Source organism: Neltuma alba, unplaced genomic scaffold, assembly GCF_004799145.2.
Source record: "Neltuma alba isolate B1F8T4 unplaced genomic scaffold, ASM479914v2 tig00002292_pilon, whole genome shotgun sequence".
In the NCBI taxonomy this organism is placed as follows: Eukaryota; Viridiplantae; Streptophyta; class Magnoliopsida; order Fabales; family Fabaceae; genus Neltuma; species Neltuma alba.
Genome location: NW_021632810.1, coordinates 378,068 through 398,054, shown reverse-complemented (window position 1 = coordinate 398,054; position 19,987 = coordinate 378,068). Strand labels below are relative to the sequence as shown.

General features: G+C 32.9%; 4 protein-coding genes across 4 annotated transcripts; all 4 read right to left on the bottom strand.

Moving 5' to 3' along the window:
- Positions 1-506: 506 nt before the first annotated feature.
- On the bottom strand, positions 507-19,983 carry LOC114721742 (putative gamma-glutamylcyclotransferase At3g02910). The gene is made up of 2 exons (XM_028907589.1): positions 19,969-19,983; positions 507-1,307 (listed from the first exon to the last, which is right to left on the bottom strand). The coding sequence occupies exon 2, from the start codon at positions 1,147-1,149 to the stop codon at positions 559-561; it is 591 nt and encodes a 196-aa protein (XP_028763422.1). The 5' UTR covers positions 1,150-1,307; positions 19,969-19,983; the 3' UTR covers positions 507-558.
- On the bottom strand, positions 7,655-9,053 carry LOC114721611 (uncharacterized). Its single transcript, XM_028907476.1, has 3 exons — positions 8,990-9,053; positions 8,767-8,849; positions 7,655-8,414 (listed from the first exon to the last, which is right to left on the bottom strand). The coding sequence occupies exons 1-3, from the start codon at positions 9,051-9,053 to the stop codon at positions 7,767-7,769; spliced, it is 795 nt and encodes a 264-aa protein (XP_028763309.1). The 3' UTR covers positions 7,655-7,766.
- On the bottom strand, positions 10,789-12,003 carry LOC114721722 (uncharacterized). Its single transcript, XM_028907570.1, has 4 exons — positions 11,925-12,003; positions 11,082-11,538; positions 10,947-10,996; positions 10,789-10,875 (listed from the first exon to the last, which is right to left on the bottom strand). Exons 2-4 carry the CDS (start codon positions 11,530-11,532, stop codon positions 10,870-10,872), a joined length of 507 nt encoding a protein of 168 aa, XP_028763403.1. The 5' UTR covers positions 11,533-11,538; positions 11,925-12,003; the 3' UTR covers positions 10,789-10,869.
- LOC114721729 (dnAJ-like protein slr0093) lies at positions 13,295-17,230 on the bottom strand. The gene is made up of 6 exons (XM_028907581.1): positions 16,930-17,230; positions 15,521-15,598; positions 15,320-15,395; positions 14,200-14,273; positions 14,026-14,096; positions 13,295-13,671 (listed from the first exon to the last, which is right to left on the bottom strand). Exons 1-6 carry the CDS (start codon positions 16,957-16,959, stop codon positions 13,629-13,631), a joined length of 372 nt encoding a protein of 123 aa, XP_028763414.1. The 5' UTR covers positions 16,960-17,230; the 3' UTR covers positions 13,295-13,628.
- Positions 19,984-19,987: the final 4 nt, after the last annotated feature.

The following is a 19,987-nucleotide window of genomic DNA, read 5'->3' as shown; positions in this document are numbered from 1 at the left end:
GGTTCTAAATATAAGACTTTAATATATTTTGTTTCTTGTATTTATGTATTTTTTTTACCAATATAGTCTTTTTAACAATAGTATTTCTAACTAATACACTTTATTAGCAAAAATATTTAAAAAAACAATACCTATTTGTTACAAATATCTAAATTAACTTCTTTTCTTAATCTTCTTAAATTAATCAACTAGTTTTTATAATTAGGATAAGAGATATAGTATGAAATAAGAAACTTAGTGTATCATAAATTAAAAAAGAGAATAAATGTCCACTTTTACTTCCGATTATTGCTCATAATAATGATGATGATAATATCGCTGATAACACAAACAAAATTTCCAAATATTCGCCCAGACACAGTTGCGGCAACAAGCAAAGCGCGTGATAAGTAAATGGAAATCACAAACGCCTCGTGATTCTGGGACCCACCAGATCCACCCCCCGCGAAATTACAAGAAAGCCATCGCAGCTAATTTTCCATCCACATGTTGATTGTTGGGAAATTTTCTCGCGCGAGAAACTAAGAAACGAAAAGGGCAAAAAATAGATGCAGTGATTCAGTCAGAAGTAACAAACAAGCGAATGTGATCCAGAAACGTCAGATTCTGAGGCCTATCTTTGCGCTTCACATAACCTTTCGCCTCTTTCTCGGTGTAACATTCAAACCCTCTCTTTTCATTCTTCTTCCACAGCTCCACCGCGTAGCTTTTGTGTGCGAAGTACGCCTCCGCCGCGCACGTCAGCCCTGATGATCCGTCTCCGTCACCGATATCATCGTTCTCGATCGATCGGAATTCCACCTCACCATCGCCGTCGTTCTCGGCCGGATCACGAAACACCACAATCGGCAAGCGCTCGTAGTGGCCGCGCGTGGTGCCTTCGAGCTCGTCCATTTTGGCAAGTCCACGCGCCGTCACGGAGTAAAGCTCGCCTCGGACATGATGACCCGATCCGACGAAGTTCAGAAGGAAGGGGACTCGGTAGGGCCCACAGACAAGCGGGTATTTGTTAGCCGTGCGGAAGACGCCAACGAAGGCGGCGTCGCCGGAGCGGATGAGATCTTGGAGGAGAACATGGTTAGAGAAGCCGCGCTTCAAGGTTCCGTAAGTGAATATGAGAGTTCGTTTATCGTCTGCTTCTGCTACCATTTTCTCTCTCTTCTGGTTGATGTCGCAGTGGTTAGAGAGAGAAACGAGGAAGAAGAAGGGGGAGGAGGGAGCAAACTGTGATTGTGTTGTGCGAATGAGAAGAAGGGAGATGAGAGATTGAGAAGTGAAAGAGAGTAGAATATAATGAGAGATATTTGGCGGACGATAGGATCTTGAAGGAGCTAGAGTCCTTATATAGGGAGATGGGGAGATTAATTTCCAGACCCACACTTAGTTAAAGTTAAATATTTTGAAATAAAACATGTAAAGATAATAATACTCGCTGCGTTTTTTTTTTTCAAGAGACCATTAACTAAATAACGAGATAAAAATTTGATTAAAATTAGTTAGAAACAATAAATATGTAAAAAAAAATATAATTTATTTTTAAAAAATATCTTTATTTATAAAAAAAATGTAAGTGGAAGGGAGAATGAGTGAAAAATGAGATGGGAGAATAAATATGAAAAACAAAAGACAAGAAAGATATGTAATTAATTGAGGGTAAATAAAAAAAATATTTTAAATATACAAACACCTTCAAAATGCCTCTTATAAAAAGAAACATGCTCTTTTAAAGAAGTGGGTTTTATAAATAGAAACGGGAGAGGGTATGTTGTTAAACAGTAAAAGACATAACAAGTTGTTATTAGATCTATTAACATTTAAAAAATATTTTTAGATGATTTAATTAACATATTTAATTTAAAAGGGTTATGTGATGTGCGGGTCATGAATTATTTGTTAAATTTTGATATTAGTTAGATGGCAACTCTTCTTTGGGTAGTTGGTTTTGGGTAGTTGGTATCTTGTGTTCAAAGATGAAGGTAGAAATAAATACTTTTCCGGCTTTAAATATAAGACCCATCTTGTACTGTAAACCCATCTTGTAGTGTAATTTACACTACAAGATGTGTCTTACATTTAGAACTAGAGGAATATTTCAGTACTTTATTATGATATTAAAATGTCGTGTAAATTGACCTTCATCATCAAATTTACTTGTTTTTACTATCATATAAAAATATTGGTAACTATTTTTATAGTAAATACTTCTTTAGTCCTATTTATAGAATAAATTTTTTTTTTAATCCTGTTTATAAGTAGAAAGAGAAATTTTTTATATATAAATATATAATTTTACCTTTTATTTATTATTGTGTTTTTCTTTCCAGTATTACTGAATTGGTTTTGTTCTTATAAGGTATTATAATATATACTCCATTCATTTCAAAATATAAGGTAAATTTGATCCATTTATGTTTATCAAAAAATTAGTTAAAATCAATTTAAAATAATAAATATATAAGATATGTATTTTTTTTTTCAAATATGTCCTTATTAATGAAGAGAATAAGTGAAAAATACAATAAATAAGTTAAAGAATATAATAAATGAATTAAAGAAAAAAGAAAATAGATAAGGGATAAAATTAGAAAATAACTTATTAAATGCTTGAACAAAAATGAATATTATCTTATAAAAAAACCAAGCCCCTCCAATAAAATTTATTTTATATTTTAAACCAGATGAAGTATTTAATAGGGATAAGATTGAAAAGTTTTTAATTTTAAATGAGAGTGACTTAAATCTTTTTTTTTTTTGTGTAAAACATGTTAGAAGTCACTCAAAAATACTTAAATAGAATGAAAAGAGTAATTTAAAGGAGATAGTTTTGGGATCATATAATATATTTTAAGATTCGAATATTAAAATATTAATATTTACATATACAATAATAATATCGTGTATTTTTCTAATTAAAACATAAAACAAACGAAGGAATTCACAAAAAGTTAAAATAAAAGCTGGCAAAAGAAAGCTTAAAATAAAAATCTGATGCGATTTTTTTTAAAAAAATCTCTTTATTTTATGAATGCTAGTGGATTTTAAATTCTCTTAGATGCATGAATATTTTAATATGAATGCTAGGGGATTTTAAATTCTCTTAGATTCATGAATCTTTTTAAAGCTTGAACTGACCTAATAAGTCATGGTAGCTCAAAAACGTTCTTTTTCATTCTATTGCGCCAGCAAGTGAAAAACGTCCTTAACAGAAGCTGAAGGGATGTGTTAAATTAAATTTTTTTAAAAAAATTATATATGTCACTTATCTCTTTTAAAATCCGATTGAGTTCCTCAGGTACAACTCTTATAATAATTTAAAAAAATTAGTTCTTATATTTGATAAAGTTCTATTTTCAACATTTGATTGAGTTAACGTGATACCGCTCATATTATAATATAAATATCAGGTTTTTACTGACTCAAGATTTGGGCTCTAGTCACTTAAATAAAGGATTAGGAGTTTGAATCCTACTATTTGTGTACGTAGGTATTTAGTTGAGAGATGTTTATCTTTGGGAAAATTGTAGTGAGATGCTAAAGAAGAAAAATAATTATTAAAAGTCTTAACGACAAATAAACAACTGAAACCTATTATTATTTTTTATTCTAAAACCTGTCATTATAATTTGTTCAGCTGTTATGTGATTTTTTGTGAATATATTCTTTACTTAAGATTTTATTGCAATTCTCTCTTGATATTGTACTCTTAATATTCCATAGAAAATAATATCTGCGGTTGATGTGGTTTTCACCTTTTGCATTCACCAAAACAATTAAGCTCTTTATTTGATATAGTAAAAAAGTATTGTTTTGATTGATTTTAATTTTCTCCCATATCATAAAATTAAGTTTTGTTTATACTTAATATAAATATAACGTGAAGGTTGCTTTCTCATTAGTCAAAAACATTAAAAAAAAAGTATAAATCATACCCTGAGAAACTTAAAACACAGAGAGAAGTTAGCTTTCTAAAGTCAAAGACATGATCAACCTCTTGAAACTCCAAAATTTATCAGTCTTATTTCAGCATTGTATTTTATATTGCTAGTTAATGCCAACAACTCCAGTAGAACGTCCCCACTAAACAAAATTAGAAAAGTCATACTTAAGGATGTAAATTTTCAAAATTTTATATAAGACAAATCACTACAACATTTTAAAGGTACCACTAGTAAATTTAAAAAGAATTGTTACTATTTTTTTGGCCTCTATAAAGCTCCACTAAGAACATTAAGCTAATCTTTTACGCAACTTAAAGGGTAATATTAGCCAATCAACTTAATTTGGCGTGATTAATGGCAAAAATTTTCATTTTTTAAGTAGTTGGAGATTCGATTCTCAATCTTTATATATACATGACCAAAATTTACTTTGCTTTTTATATCCCGATAAAGATTAGTTTTTCAGGCTCATTGAAAATAATTACGTTTTTTAATATACTCCCTTCAGTTCCTAATATGAGATTAGTTGACTAATTTGAGTAAGAAAATTAGTTAAGTTAGTTATTTGTGATAAATAGATCTTGTCTTTGTTAAAATATTTTTACTAATCAAGTGTATTGGCTAAAACTACAATTATTACAAGGAATACCTTAAAAAAATGGATAAATATGAGAGACAAAATCAATTGAGGTCTTATATTTAAGACCAAAATAAAGTCCAAACAAGTTCTTATATTAAGCATTGGAGGTAGTATTTTAACTAAAAAATTTAAGATTTGGGTCCTAAAAAATAATTTCCCTCAAAGCCTTAACAAAATCACTTGAAAACCAGATTCCAATAAAAAAGAAAAACTACTAGAAATTTTTTCACTGATCATGACCAACAGATATATTATTTTTTGGTTACTTAAATATAAAATAAACTAAGCAGCTAATGATGATAGTATGTGAATGCTCTTCTTTTGGGCCAACGGTTCAGTGACGCTACTCTAATTCCTTATTATAAAGTATTTCTTAGAGTTCATTCCACAAACCCAACTTGATTAATGAACTTTCCCTTTTTCTTTTTGTCTTAGCGTACAATATGTTGACAACAACACTTCATTCCACCATGGCTTGCTCAACAAGCACTCTTCCATTCATTCTTTGAACTTCAAGTACCCATCAACATTGCAGTCAAATATGTATAAATACTTGAGCATGACATGATCCGCAATTATTGAACAATATTTTATGGCAATGCATAATAAATTCTTTTGCCAGGTCAGCTGTTGTTCTTTTTTTTTTTTTTTTTATAAAAAAAATGATTCTAGAATCTCTCTTCTCTATGACAGATCCACATTCAAAGCTAATTAGAGCAATGATTTATAGGGATGCTTGGATTAGCTTTTTTTCAAAAGTGATTTTATAGAGTTCAAAGTAAGTATGTGCGAATAGTTTTGTCTTGATTATATGAAATCATTTTTTTTTATGCTTTTTTGGAGTTTCTAAACATCCTATCTTATTTCCCCTCCGGCCTCCACCCAACTCCTCGCCATACAGGAGAGGAGGCTCATCCACTTCTCATCCACTTCTTATCTCAACTATTCTCTCTTGTTTAAAATATAAAATAAATTTTATCTGTTTATCAAAAAAATAGTTAAAATAATTTTAAAACGATAAATATATAAGGTGTGCATTTTAGTTAAAAAAATCTAAGCCTTTCCAACAAAATTTAACTTATATTTTGAGCCTTATTAAAATTGTAATTTAAAGGGTTCAGATTCTATATTATATAAAATAATCTTATAAAATATTTTTATTATCGTTCTCAATTTAATTTTATTTATTTTTTTAAAAATTTAATACTTAATTTATAATTTTATAAAATATAAAATATAGATTGTTCAAATTGTAATTTTATAATTGATAAGGGGAAGTGGATGAAAAGTTGGAAATGGAGGGGAGGGGAAGCGGAGAAATCCTCCTCCCTCTCTCTCTCTATATGTATGTATATGCAAGTGGCGGAGTAATGATGTGTTGTGGCACATAGCAACACCTGGAAGCAGCCGCCAAATTTGAATATAAAAGTCAATTTCACTGCTGAAGATGAGAAGCTCGTTGTCTTCATTAGCGAAACAAAATAGCCCCAACGGATTTTGCTTTTTTGGTTTCAGGTTAATTTTTCAAGTTTTCTGCTTTCATCATGCTCTTCAGTCTTGCTTCCTAAGTCGAAATTGATCAATAATATGTATAATTTTTATAATATATATTACTACTTTTAGTTCTTAATATAAGAATTAATTTGACTTTCAGTTAAATCATAAATATAAGACTCACATCTATTTTGTCTCTCATATCTATCTATTTTTTTTAAGATAATCTTTATAATAGTTCTACCTAATCCACATGATTAATAACGGTATTTTATTAGAAAAACAATACCTATTTATTACGAATAACCAATTTAACTAATTTTTTTAATATATTCAAATTAGTTAATTAGTTTTTTTTAATTGAGTATCGAAAGTAGTAATATATATTGATTAATATTAATATCGATAACGAGTCCAAAGCAAATCATATTTCTATTTTTTATTTTCATTTTGAGTATGCCCAGGCAACAATAACAAGTTTTATTGTCACTTAATAATTGCCAGAACACACAGGCGTTGGCCCCGCAGAGGAATATGGGGTGGCTGTTTTAGCTCAATGCTGCTCAAACCTCATTTCCGGAGCCGTTGGTCTCCAAAATGAAAGGCTTGGAAAAGTCGGGTGGGGCCAATCCCGGCGCCCGAACCGGTTGGCGTCTCAATACTTCAGGAGCTTGTTGGGCCAGCTTTGACCATTGGAATCCACTTCTTTTGCCCGAGAGAACTTTGTTAGTGGGCTTGCACTTCGTGCATTATTTGAAACGGGAAAATTACATTCTGGCATCGAATTAAGAGATTTTATCTTTGTAAGGTCCCTTGAAACGTTCAAATTAATCTCAGGTTTCAAGGAACTTGTGAGTAGAAGACTGCAATTGTGAATTGATCATCTTACCCTTGTTGATACGTAAATTGTCACTCTTAGCACCCTCCATTGTCAATTTCAACTTCTTTATTTGTCAATTATGCTTATGCAGATTGTCACTTTGAATTGCAAAATTGAAAATAACGACATTTGAATGCCCTATAGCCCACACAAAATCATCATGTTTCGTCTTCTTTCGTACCAAAATCACTAGTGCCCAGAATAAACTTGAGTTTGGTTGAATCAACCCATCCTTCAACATTGCTCTTCAGTCAGTAGTAACTCTGTTAAATTTGTGCTTTAATAATTTTTTTTTTTGGTTAGATTATAGAGTATGTAGTTTATACATTCACATTTTATTTACTTATAAATTAATGCCTTTTTTAATTTAAATATTACCCTTTTCAAGGTTATATATGGATATCTTTTGTATCTTTTAATTAAATTATATTATCTTAATAATGATCGGGTTAATCTCCGTTTAACGATGGTTTTATCCCAATCATATGTTCAAATAAGATAGAACCGATACAGGTTAATGAGTTACACTCTAATACTGGTTTGTGATTTGTGTTTCTTTTAGTTGTTGTTGGTTTTGTTTCTTTTGGTTAGATGTGAGATATATATGAGAACCCCAACATCAATCAATGAACTTATTTAGTGAAGTTGAAAAAACATAACAATTATAAAACCCAAACTACGAGGGTATGCGCTTGCACATATTACTGCAAACAGAAAAAGAAAATAAAAACATTAAAAATCATACACAAAAGCTTTTAAAATAAAAGTGAAGCAGGTTGGTGTTCTTTGAACAATCCAAGACTAGCACGTAACTTTAGTGGTTCAAATTCGTCCTTTGGTACTCCATGGGACGAGTGGCCTTTCGTCTAGGGGCAGGAATGGGCCAAATACTAGACAATGTGGGACCAAGGAATGTGGGGAGCTGTGTGACAACCAAGAGGATGATCCCCAGTGACAAAAATATATAAGATGGAAGTGCATTGTCCAATTTTCGACCATCATCATTGAGAGCGAAGAAATCAGCAGCACAGAAAGAGACCCAAAGACAAACAATGGAGACGAACATGAAGTACATACCAAAGTAAAGTTTGCAAGGAACGTATCTCCAAGAGCGAACAGATTGGGAACGAGAAGCAGCAACAGAAAGGAAGCAGATGGTGGAAATGAGGGAGAACAAGAAGGCTAATAATGAAGATACTGCAAAAATTTTGAATACGGCCTTGTTTCTGAGGATTGCATAGCCCTTATAAGCATCATAACTGCCAGGCAAACTGGTACGTGTGGCGAAAGCCACTGATGCAACTAGGGTTGACACCACAGAACATGCTTGTGAGGTTTTAGATGCCCACTTTCCTTCGCTTTTCATAAGTTCCTTGTGACTATCTCTGAAGATATCTTCTGGGGTCTCCATTTTCCTATTGTATCTCTCCAAGAGACCATGGGGCATTGAATTCTTCACAAACTGTGTCAAATAAATGTTTGAAATAATGGTCTACTTTAATTTATCGGTTAAGTTGCAAATTCATCTTGGGAGCTTTTTTGCTCATGAGCATTGTTGCCCCGGAAATTTTTTTCTTTTGAGTTCAATGTCACCCCGAAAGTTTTAAAACATAGCAATGTTACCTCAACTTTATTAAAATATTAGCATTGATGGCTAAAAAATGACTTTGCTTGTTAATAATTAACGACAAGAGACAACACTACTCCATTTGAATACTTATGGGGCAAAATTGAACCTCAGAAAAACTTTTGGGTGATATTCAATATTTTAATTTTCGTGTGACCTCATCACTAGAAAATGCATAGATACGCACCTCGAACCAATTGATTTCCCTTAATACGGTGAGTGCTTCCCCAGGATTGAGCCAATCGAGCTCAACTCCAAGCTTTGCTGCCACTTTTGTTTGCACAAAAACCTGAATACTTCCGTCTGCCTATATTCTACTGCTAGAAGAACTATGCTCTTTTCCTCAGCATTTACATCTTTAATCCTTGACGGAAATGATTCTAAAATTTTTTCCACCATTTCTGTAATACCGTTTTTGGTAGCAATCATTAGAGGTGTCTCAATTGTTATTGTTCCAGACACAGGTGTTGCCATTGATTCCAACTCTACATATCCGCCAATGCCATTCGTAGTCCAAATCAAACCACAAAATTAGTTTATAATTCCAAGATTTTTGTTGGCGCAAAAATATACTCATAGTATTGACCACTATCATTATATATCATGGTAAATATACGACTATCATTGCTGAAGTGCATATATACATATATATATTATCAGGTCTCTCTATATATATATATATGTATATGTATGTATGTGCTAGGAACAATGAGTATAAAAGATTTAATATGAGCATGTGTGTGTGTGTTCATGAATGTTTTTACCATTATCCTCTTCTGTTTGCAGAGAAATTGAAAGTTGCTCAGAGGTGGTTCTCGAAATTATTTGACATATCTTCGTCAGAAGCATGCTGAAGAAGTTTGCTCATTATTTGAAGTGCCCATGTGTGCTTCTCCTTCATTTTTCGTATCAGATGGCGCCATATCCCTAAGAATATTCAGGTCCACTATGTAGGTCAGTATAGACAAAATATTTTTTTAAACCAAGCAAAGTGATGAACCAGTAAGTAGAAGGGACAAATGTATTAAATTGCACGAGTTTGAACGACTAATAAGTTGCATCAAAATAAAATTTGAGAATTGACTTATAACTGAGTAAAAATTTTAGGAACTAAACTAGTACTATTATTTTTTTCTATATATTATCTCCTAATATATCATCGTTACATATTGTTAAAGGCAAGGTCTCTAGCTAATGCTACTTAAAGCAAATGCACTTTTGTTAATGGACAGAAGCAAGTGGCTAGTGAGTAACGCATACGTACATTTTTGAGTAAGCTTGACCTTTGCTCCCATGGGGACCTTGCGGCATTGTTGCAATTCTTCTAGTGTCGTGGCCTGATTCTTCCCCTCAACTTTTGAAAACCCTTCAAATTTCCAAGCAAACAAGCCATATGCATATTATATATATATATATATATATATATATAGACACACTACCTCCGATCCTTAATATAAAACTCAGTTGATTAATTTGGAGAGATTAGAAAAGCTAAATAATGACCTGATTATAACATATGTTATATAATCTTTTTGAGATACTTACATGTATTGTTAGATTATATATGAATTTATTAGTTAGGCAAATTAGTTTGAAGAAAAACGACAAATATATCTAGTTGAAAGTAATTTATTTAGCTTCCTTAATCTTTCCAAATTAGTCAATTATATCTTATATCAAGAATAAGAGGCATCATATATAAAAAGTACAATATTTCTCTAGTGTCTTTAATGATGGTATAATGTTGTTATAGAAAGCTCGAAATGCATAAGAAGGCGAAAAAGCATGAAATCACACCCACACAAATGTAGATATATGTATGTATGTACACATTGCAATGTATTCCCTTCACAAACAATATACTCTTCTGGTCTTTAATATAAGATCTAATTGTTAAATTGATTTTAGTCTTAAATATAAGACCTATTTATCATATTTATCAATTTTTTCTAAATTATCCCTATGGATACTCCCTAACCATGATCAAATAGAAGATGGATAGAGGATATTAAGGAAGATGATTATGGTATTTTAGAAAAAACATTACATTTCTTATAATTAACTAATTTATCTAACTTTCTTAATCTAATCAAATTAATTAAAGAGGCCTTATATAAGGACCGGAGGAGTAGCTTACAATAAATTGGATGGCCGAGGATTGATAGGTCAAGTAGCCCAACACTTTTGAAAGCTGAACGCTTTGCTGCCAGGAGATGAAGTGGAGATAATCCTTCCTTGTTGCGCCTCATCCTTCTTACAAGATCTTTATAAAGGTGAACTATTTCGATTGCTACATCTGCACTTACGAATACTTCATCATAAGTACATTGACAATATATGAAAGAATGAATGCTAGTTTAGATTTACCAAAATGTCCTTCTGCGATTGCACAGTGAAGAATGGTATCATCGTTATACCTTATACAGTGAGCAACGTCAGTTGAAGAAATTCGATGGCTTCCCACATATAGATAATGAAGCCAGAGAAAAGCTTCTTTCCTACCGTTAAGAGCCGCCAGGAAAAGGGGCGTCTCCCCGGCAATGTTACGTCTAGTGATTAATGAGGGGTCTGTGCCACCAATCTTCCTGCACATTTCAACATTTCCCATTGTTGCTGCTAAGTGCAGGGGCGTGTTCTTTCTATCATTTTGAGACCCGAGGACGTTGTTCGCTTTCCAGCTTTCCTCATCATCTTCATCCACTATAACCACCACATTATTCTGACCGAGCTTATTTTCTTCAAGAACTAACAAGTTCACCATGTTTGCCACCACCTTCTCTTGCCCATTAGACACAGTCATGTGCAACACTGTGTCTCCTGTCCCTGTTATCTTGGCTGTGCGTAGCGCCCTTTCTTGTACATATATTTCAAATACTTTCGGCCACTTGCCTCTCATAGCATTGCTTCGTAGTTTCTCCAGTTTTACTTCCTCGGCACTAACTGACGAATTCATTATCTCCTGCAAATGAAATTCAAATGGTGTAAATTAGATAAGTGTGCGTGCATGTGTGTGTGTATATAGTTATGAAGTCGGAAATATTGAATTAGGAAGTAGAAAGCTCTTGGTTGTTTTCCTTTAGGAGAATTATTGTGAGTCTCAAAAAAGGTATCAAAATTTAGATTTAATACAAAATTAAACAGCTACCCAGTAACGTAAATGAGAAGCGTAGGCCTTAGCTATGGAGGACTCGACCAAAAAGCCATCCAAAAAGAAAATATAGTCATGACACCCAGGAGAATAGAGGAAAAAACTTGAAGAAAGAGAAGATGAATGAGGAGGAGAAAAATGTAACCAACAACAACCAAGAAGAAGAAGTCCATGATATCAAAAAAGCAGAGGCTTACTAAATTAAAGAAACAGCAGAACGAGACTGTTACTTCACCCGAACCAAGTCTTAAAGAAGCAGAGTGTGGAGAAGGGAGACAAACAACGAGCCATTATATAGAAAACAAGGAGACCATATATTCCCTTTAATCTTTCTTCTAGTTCTACCTGACTGAAATTCCAAACGAAAATCAAAGGAAATTTCTTTATCAGCAACCTGCCGACAATTCAATCAGCAGCGTAAGAAGCGGGAGCAAAAGAGAAGACTTACCTGCGGGTCAATAGAGTTCAATAACCCGAAAAAGACGAAAACTAGGTCCAGCAATGCTTATGAATTATGATCTACAGCTAGCAAATGGTAGAGATCCACGTCTCTTTAATGCCACTTGAAAATCGAGAAAAGGGAAGAATACTAGTTCATAATCAATATGTTACTTAAATGATGGTTAAGAATGATTTTGGTTCTGTAATTATTTTTGAAGGTGTTGTGGGCATTAGGGAAGAATACCAGCCCATAATCGAGAAAAAGGAATGCGCACGCTTATACAGAGCCTGCCTAACTTAGCTTACTTGTATCCACTGTTCATTGACAGGAACATTAAAATTTTGCTGGCGAAAAGTAAATGCTGCAGGCGATACACAATAGAACTCATGGTGTATTTGAATTAGCTTTTACAGGATAAATTTGAAGTATAATAGATTTTAAAAAGACAAAAATATATATTTAGTCTTTTAAATTTATACTTTAAAAAGTGTACTTTTAGTTTTTTAACTTTAAAATTATTTTAAAAAAATGATGATATTAAGATTTTAAATATCAGTAAAATATTCTCAAATATTAACATATTAAGTTTAATTTTCAAAACATCCATGATTGTTTCAAAAAAAAAAATTAAAATCTAATGTTTTGGAAGTTAAAGGATCAAATATATGCTTTGTTTAAATTAAGAGACCAAATTAAAACTTTGTACAAAATTAAAAGACAAAATATATACTTTAGCTTTTTAAAAAAAAAAGACTTTTTTTTTTCCCTCTAAAGTGATATTGATAACCGTTCACTGATTCGAAGGACCAAAATAATCTCATGGCTAGCTTGTGAAACTTGTGGATCTTGACATGTACGCAAATCGTTTCATGCGCAGGTGTCTCCTGTCACTACTGTAAAGTCCACAGGAACATGAGCTAACAAAGGAACTAGACAGGTTCTCATTCATAAGACTCCAGACAGTCTATGTCTCCAATAAGAGTTTATGTTTGTCATGTATAGATCCCGAAAGCAAGAAGACATGTTTGCCCATGGGTTTCTCCATCAGGCTTTTTTCAACAACATTCTGATCTTCCCATGAATAAATTCACCAAAGCATCACACTAAACTATCAGCCCAAAAAACTTAGCGAAGATGATGTGTGGCAGAAAAATGTGTATAAGGAGTTAGAGGTCCACACGGTAACATACCCTAATCTTACATTTGAGTGATTAGTTATACAAAACATATATTGATGTATTTCTTAATTGTTAAACAACATAATGCAATCAGACCAAATTTCCAGGGCATCCTGTGTCAACTCTATGCTGAGATTAGTATCCCCGTTCATGTGTTCCTCAGAATTGATTTCATAATCCCCCACCAGCCAGTTGAGAAGTTCAAACCAAGTAACTTCTGAAGCTGGCTCAGAAGTTCAAATCAAGGAACTTCTAAGTTAGGACAGAGTTAAAGCCGAACCTCATTTATCGTGGGATTCAACGCTTTCGGTCAATTGTTGTGACCTGCATTGTTTTACTGGAATCAGAAGTCAACCCAGATGATTTTACAAGAATCAAAAGACAAATCTTCCTTATTCAAGTCTTCGCCAACTAAAGAGAAAAAAGTTGTAGTCTTGTAGAACGATCATTTGGACTTTTCTCTCTAATCAATTGGTGCGATTGAAATATCTCTTGTGATATTTCAATATTATATCACCCCAATATTGGTGCAGTTTAAATGTCCCAAGTGGTAGGAAAATACTAAAATCCTAGTATAGTGTACCAATCTCTCACATGATAACTTGTAATGGAGCACATAAATATCATGTGTTGAGCATTATCATTACAACAAGACCCACACCAGACATAAACAATTACCAAATTTGAGTGTGATTGATGCCAAGTCCGTTGCAGGTAAGTATCATCCCTTTGAATCTGGCAAGATATTCCTGTGTAGCATTGGGGGTATGCTCATTGTTTAGAATCCAATGAGACAATCATAAAAATTATAAATAAATAATTTATATTTTGAATGAAATTGACATTCAATACCTGCAAGCTATACTTGTCAATCTCGTAGATTCCAGTTAAGTCATATTCAATTCGTTTGGCAGGATCACTCAACACTAGGAAAAGTCAAAGGATAACTATATAATCAGCAAAGATCCAAGATTGCCACTAAAAAAAAACGGCTTGCTATTTTCTAACCATATGTGAGGGAAAAAGAAAAAGAATAAAGTCCAACCATTTATGGCTACAGAGTAAATTTACTTCATGACTGGCAGATGCGCTTATCAGTTTTTAATTTTGTTAGAGGATCAAACTTAGATTCTCGAGCCAGCAATAGCAATATTGTGATTATGCAGCCGTCCCTTAACCCAAAAACACACTACGACCAAAACCAAACTTGGATATGGTATGAAGGGATCCATTAAGCTCCGTTTTTGGTGCACAAAAGACTAACAGCATGGTTGTTCAACTAGAATATCCTTCATTAATCTGCATGTGTTGGTTTCCCTTCAATCTGTGGGTAAATGGAAGATTTTAGATGGTAAGAGCACTGCTTCACATTGCCACCAGCCACAAATATTCCATTTGCCTGCAAATCGAAGAGACCCAACCTGTGTAGAGGGTTAATGAATGACATTTTAGTAAACAATGTCGCATTGGGTCTCCGACCACCAAAAAATAGGCTGAACAGGCAGACTCAAATCCAGAATTTTCTTTCAAGTATGGCATGTTTATGGGTTTTTAAGAGAGGTCAAAGAATATTATCATGAGAGGATAAACAATGTCTCACAGATGGGGAAGTATTTACTCAAAAAATAATCTAACGAACCAGGGTTATAGTTTGTGAAGAATGAAACGTAAGTGCTAAGTTGGATTTCTGTCAATTAGAGTTGTTGAATTAGCGATGACTTATCATAATGTCTGAAATTAGCTTCACTTGCATTAAACTCCCAACTAGGAAACAAATCTTAGGTTTATACACTCCTGAAATTAGTTTACGACAAAAGGGGATCAGAAAAGGAAAAGAAAATAACAAAACAATGGGCCAACAAGAGTAAGAGCACCAAACAACCCAAGAAAGACTACATTTCAAATCCACATGAACATTGACAAAGACATGGGAACAGAATATTTTATTATTAATAAAAGAGTTTATGGTTACCATTGTAAGCCTCATTGATTTCTTGGAATTTTGCAGTAACAGCACTATCACCTCTGTGCTTGTCAGGATGCCATTTCTACAACAATCCAAGCACAATCAGGGATGAGTGAGAACTCAAACTTCTAGTAAAAAGAAACTACAGAATGAAAAAGCATAGAGAGAACCACTCCAGGAGCTATCAATAAAGGATAGCGAACCAACCAGTGCAAGCCTTCGGTAATTGAATTTGATATTTTCATCAGTTGCATCATAATCAACCTCCAACACTTTGTAAAAATCCTTGAAACAATGTAAAGATCAACATCAAGAACTCATCAATCAATAGAACACTTCAAACATTATCGAGGCATGATAAACATAGAATTTGAACTTTAAGGAACAAAAGCTATCTAACTCAAGACTAAAGTTTGAGATAGGAGATTATTACTGTGCATGATAGTTTCAGCTAAAGATATGATTTATGATGATAATAGTTCAAGCCGTGAAGTTATGATATGAATCCAAAAAGTTAATCATCTAATGCAGAAATGATACGCTCAATAGATAATTATCTAACTCATTAGACATGTACATTTTGAGGCCTTGTTGCCTAAAGTATTTTAGAGATCTAGTGCTGCAAGGACACCTTTCACCTTTGACTACCTTGGAGATATAAGAGGTTTCCAAAATCATATTGATAAAGGAGAATATTCAAATGAAGACCATGACAGTCTTATTGATAAAGGAGAATATTCAAATGAAGACCATGACAATCTCTAGGCATGTAAACTCATAAAGGATTAAAGCATAATGAAACATATAGCTGGAGGAAAGCCAGTGAATTACAGTGAGTAGCTTTCAACATATGTGCAGAGCACTTTTTAAGTTCATCATTAAACTTCCGCAAACTGCAGTAATGATCACAGTGTGAGAGCGTATTGTACTTACAAACTCCAAATTGGGAGTTGGAAATTGTTTAGAAACACCCCCCCGGCCACCAAAAAAAAAAAAAAGTATATTGGATTTCCAACACATTGTTTTGCAAATTTCAAGCACAGAACTTATAGATGAGCGAGATAAAGATTTTTGAAGCAGCTGATCAAAGTAGGTGTATCCACACAAGTCAACATGAACCACAGCCAAGATTAACCAAGTTGTTATCTATACAAGTCAATTAAATGGAACACCATGCATTTCCCAACACCTCCACTTGCATGTTCAGCAACTTAATTTACATTTACAAACTACAAAAACTTGCCAGAAGCCTAATTGCATTATTCCTTTTACAAGGAATACTGACACTAGTGTAGGTTTCCTCAACTTCAATATGCTAACCCCAAATTATTTTATATGAGCTTCCTTACTCCAAAAAAAGAAGTCAAAAGGGAAACAAAACGGTAAACCCGAAAAAAAAAAATTGAGAATCAGGAAACTGCAGATGTCTGATTTTAGAGGCTACTTTTACTTTTCTTCTCCTACTGTTTCTCCCACGAATAAACTAGCGCAACAAAATGGAGCCAAAAAGTAGTAACGCCAACCAATATTAAAGTACACCTTCTCACTAAGACAATCAAAGAAAAAGGCAGAAATGAAAAGGAACTCGCTCAGCTAGGTTGCGATAGACGAAATACCTTTGATTTCGTATCGTCACCGCTTTCCATCTGCTAACAACATGGGTTCGACAAGTGCAGCTTCATTGACATAATTCATTGGATAGAAAACCCAGAACGCTAAATTTGGTACAGTACAAATACAATGCCTCAACCACCAAATCACATAGTGGCTTGAAATCGAAGAAAGAATTCGAAATAAAAACGAGAAAGAGACAGAGATGATGATGATGATGACGATGGAGAATTAGAAACTGTGTGGTGGAATATTTGATTCGGAGAAGAGAAGTGTAGAGAAGCCGCGTACGCCACAATTTGGCCTTGGGATTGAATTTCACGCGATTTTTGTCTCCGAATATGTTTGGCTGTTTGTATTTATCCGCTGTATACATGTCCGCCATTGCAATTTCCAACCGCAGTTTGGGGGAATTTATTTATTTAAGAGGTGTTTGGATATACATGGTTTCAGAAATGTTTTTACAATTTATGAAGTAAATATGTAAAGGAATTTGTCTCGTTTTGTAGAAAAATATTTCTGAAACCATGATTTGGAGGTTGTCAAACACCTCTTATTTACTTTTCCACCTATTTTTATTCCCCTTGTTTTCTATTATATTTACATTTTTTTTGCCAACTATTATATCTAGATCTAGACTATAATTAATTAAAAGAACAATCTTTTATTTTTGGCCAAGTGGAACTTTTTTTAATATACTTCCTGATTGATAATAGACTATCAAGGTCTTCACCACCTAATTTGAGAAGAAATTATCTAAATTACTCATAAAAGTATAATCAGTAAGAAGTCGGCTTATAACCTTTAAGATTGTGAGTTCAAATCTTGTTACTAATATGAGGACTTTGTTAATGGGTAATCTGTAAATATCTTTGTAAATACTCTCTGAATTTGGAGGCATATCCTAGCTTTGATAAATTCTCATGACTCAATTGACGTGATTTTTTTTAAAAAAAAGCTTTTGTGTTACTAGAAACCACCAAGGACCAATAGCTAAGTCCTTATAAAACTATAATAACCAAAACCATCGACTTAAAATTACAGGATTAAACTAAAATTAAGTCAAATTGTAAGGGCAAATAATAATATTAACCTTTTTTTTTTCAGTTAATCACTCCCTTTTCCACAATATTACATTACCCCATAGAAGATTAAACCTCCTTATTTCATAACTCCTTTAACCAGGGCAAGATAGGTGAATTGTACGTTATCGTTATATAATAATGGAGTCCTTCCGCTTGCATCTTCAGTTGGACACATTGTAATTACACTTCACATCTCCACCCTGGGCAATTCGGCAAGTGAAATAGTCCCACAAATGGGCCTCGACTTGGGCCTTAATACCATGCTACTTCAGCCCATCAGGCTCATATTGAAGCTACAGGCTTGACCCATAAATATCCAATGTTGAGCTGGTGCTGTTTATTATAGGTTTATTTTGGGCTTCCAATAATCTGAAATGAAGTTCAACGTTCATTTTCGTTTTCTTAGGATGTTTTGGTAACTAAGAAAATGCTTTTAAGAAATATTTTTTTACAAATTGAGATAAAATTATCCACATATTTATTTCATATATTGAAAAATTACTTTTAGAATCATGATTTGATATTCATGCAAACACTTTTTGATTCTTAATTAATCTGATAACATAGGAGTCTTCTTTTTCCAACTATTTGTGTCAGATCATATACATAGTGAGAGAGAGAGAGAGAGAGAGTATATTCAATGGTTACCAAATCTAAGGACAGGCTCTAAACAGTTGAAGATTATATACTCTTCCAGTCTTAAATATAAAACCTTTTTTGTAGTTAAAATTACACTATAAAAGGAGTCTTATATTTAGCACAGGAGAAGTAAATGATTTTTTGGGCCAATGGTTACATAGATGGTTTTAAACATTAAATTATTAGATAAATTAAAAGTAAGATAAATTAGTTTACGGAAAAGATTATAAATTACAAGAATTTTAAAATTGACATGATGACAAGAATTTAAAATTATTTTTTACTTTCAATTTTGTCGTCCACTCATTAAAGTTTGAATTCTCTCACATTACCAAGTGTTTCTGAGGTTTAAGTGGAAAAGAGAAAAATATCAAAGTGGCCCCAGCTGTAAGCCTACACAGATATGGCAAGACAAAAATACACCACTCAACCACAGCAGTCTAAAACATAGCAATAATGGTTGATATATTCCAAAACAATTTCCTCCAACTACTTATCCACTATTTATAAAATAAATTTATATCTTTATTTTTTTTCAGTCTATTTCGTTTCATAATACTTCCAGGATGGTCGAAGTTACATCATTAAAAAATTATCGATGTCTTTAATTGTTGATTCATCACGTCGTATGGACAATAAAATTGTTCTTATAAAACATATATGTCATGAAAGATCAGGTAAAAAAAATATTATCGGGTCGTGTTCAATGGAGTGCATTACTAGCTTTTTGATTCTGTTTCTGATTTAGAGTGACATGTAAGAAAAACAATTACCTATATATTATTCAAAAATTAAGCTCAATTCAAAGTCATGTTTACCTTAATCTCGTTGTGAAAGCCGCGAGCGATCTACCAACAATTAAATAATCGGTTCTTTTCATTGCGTACATACATCGGTATAAAAATTTATACACAAACTTGGAAAAAATAAAATGAATAATAAATTAATAAATTTTATAATGACCATCTATTTTACCCTTATCAGGGCAATCATGGTTAGGCATGACTTAGTTAATTTGCATTATTATTGCTGATAATATATATCATTCCAAAAAATAGTATTAAAAAATTTGTTTCATCTTGTAATAGTGAGATGTGAAAGCGATTACTTTCCTTAAAAAAAATGAAGGACGAGTCAAAATGAGCTTCATTTAATTATATGGAAATAGCAGCCGGCAGGACTCGAAGTTGTAAACAAACAATCGTCATAAATTTATTTATTTTTGTTATAACTTCATCCATTATACACACACACACACAGTTATACATATAGTAGTTGGATTTCTTCATAGTGTCACTCTAGCTCCTTCTCCTTGTCCTTCTTCCTCCTCCTCCTCCTC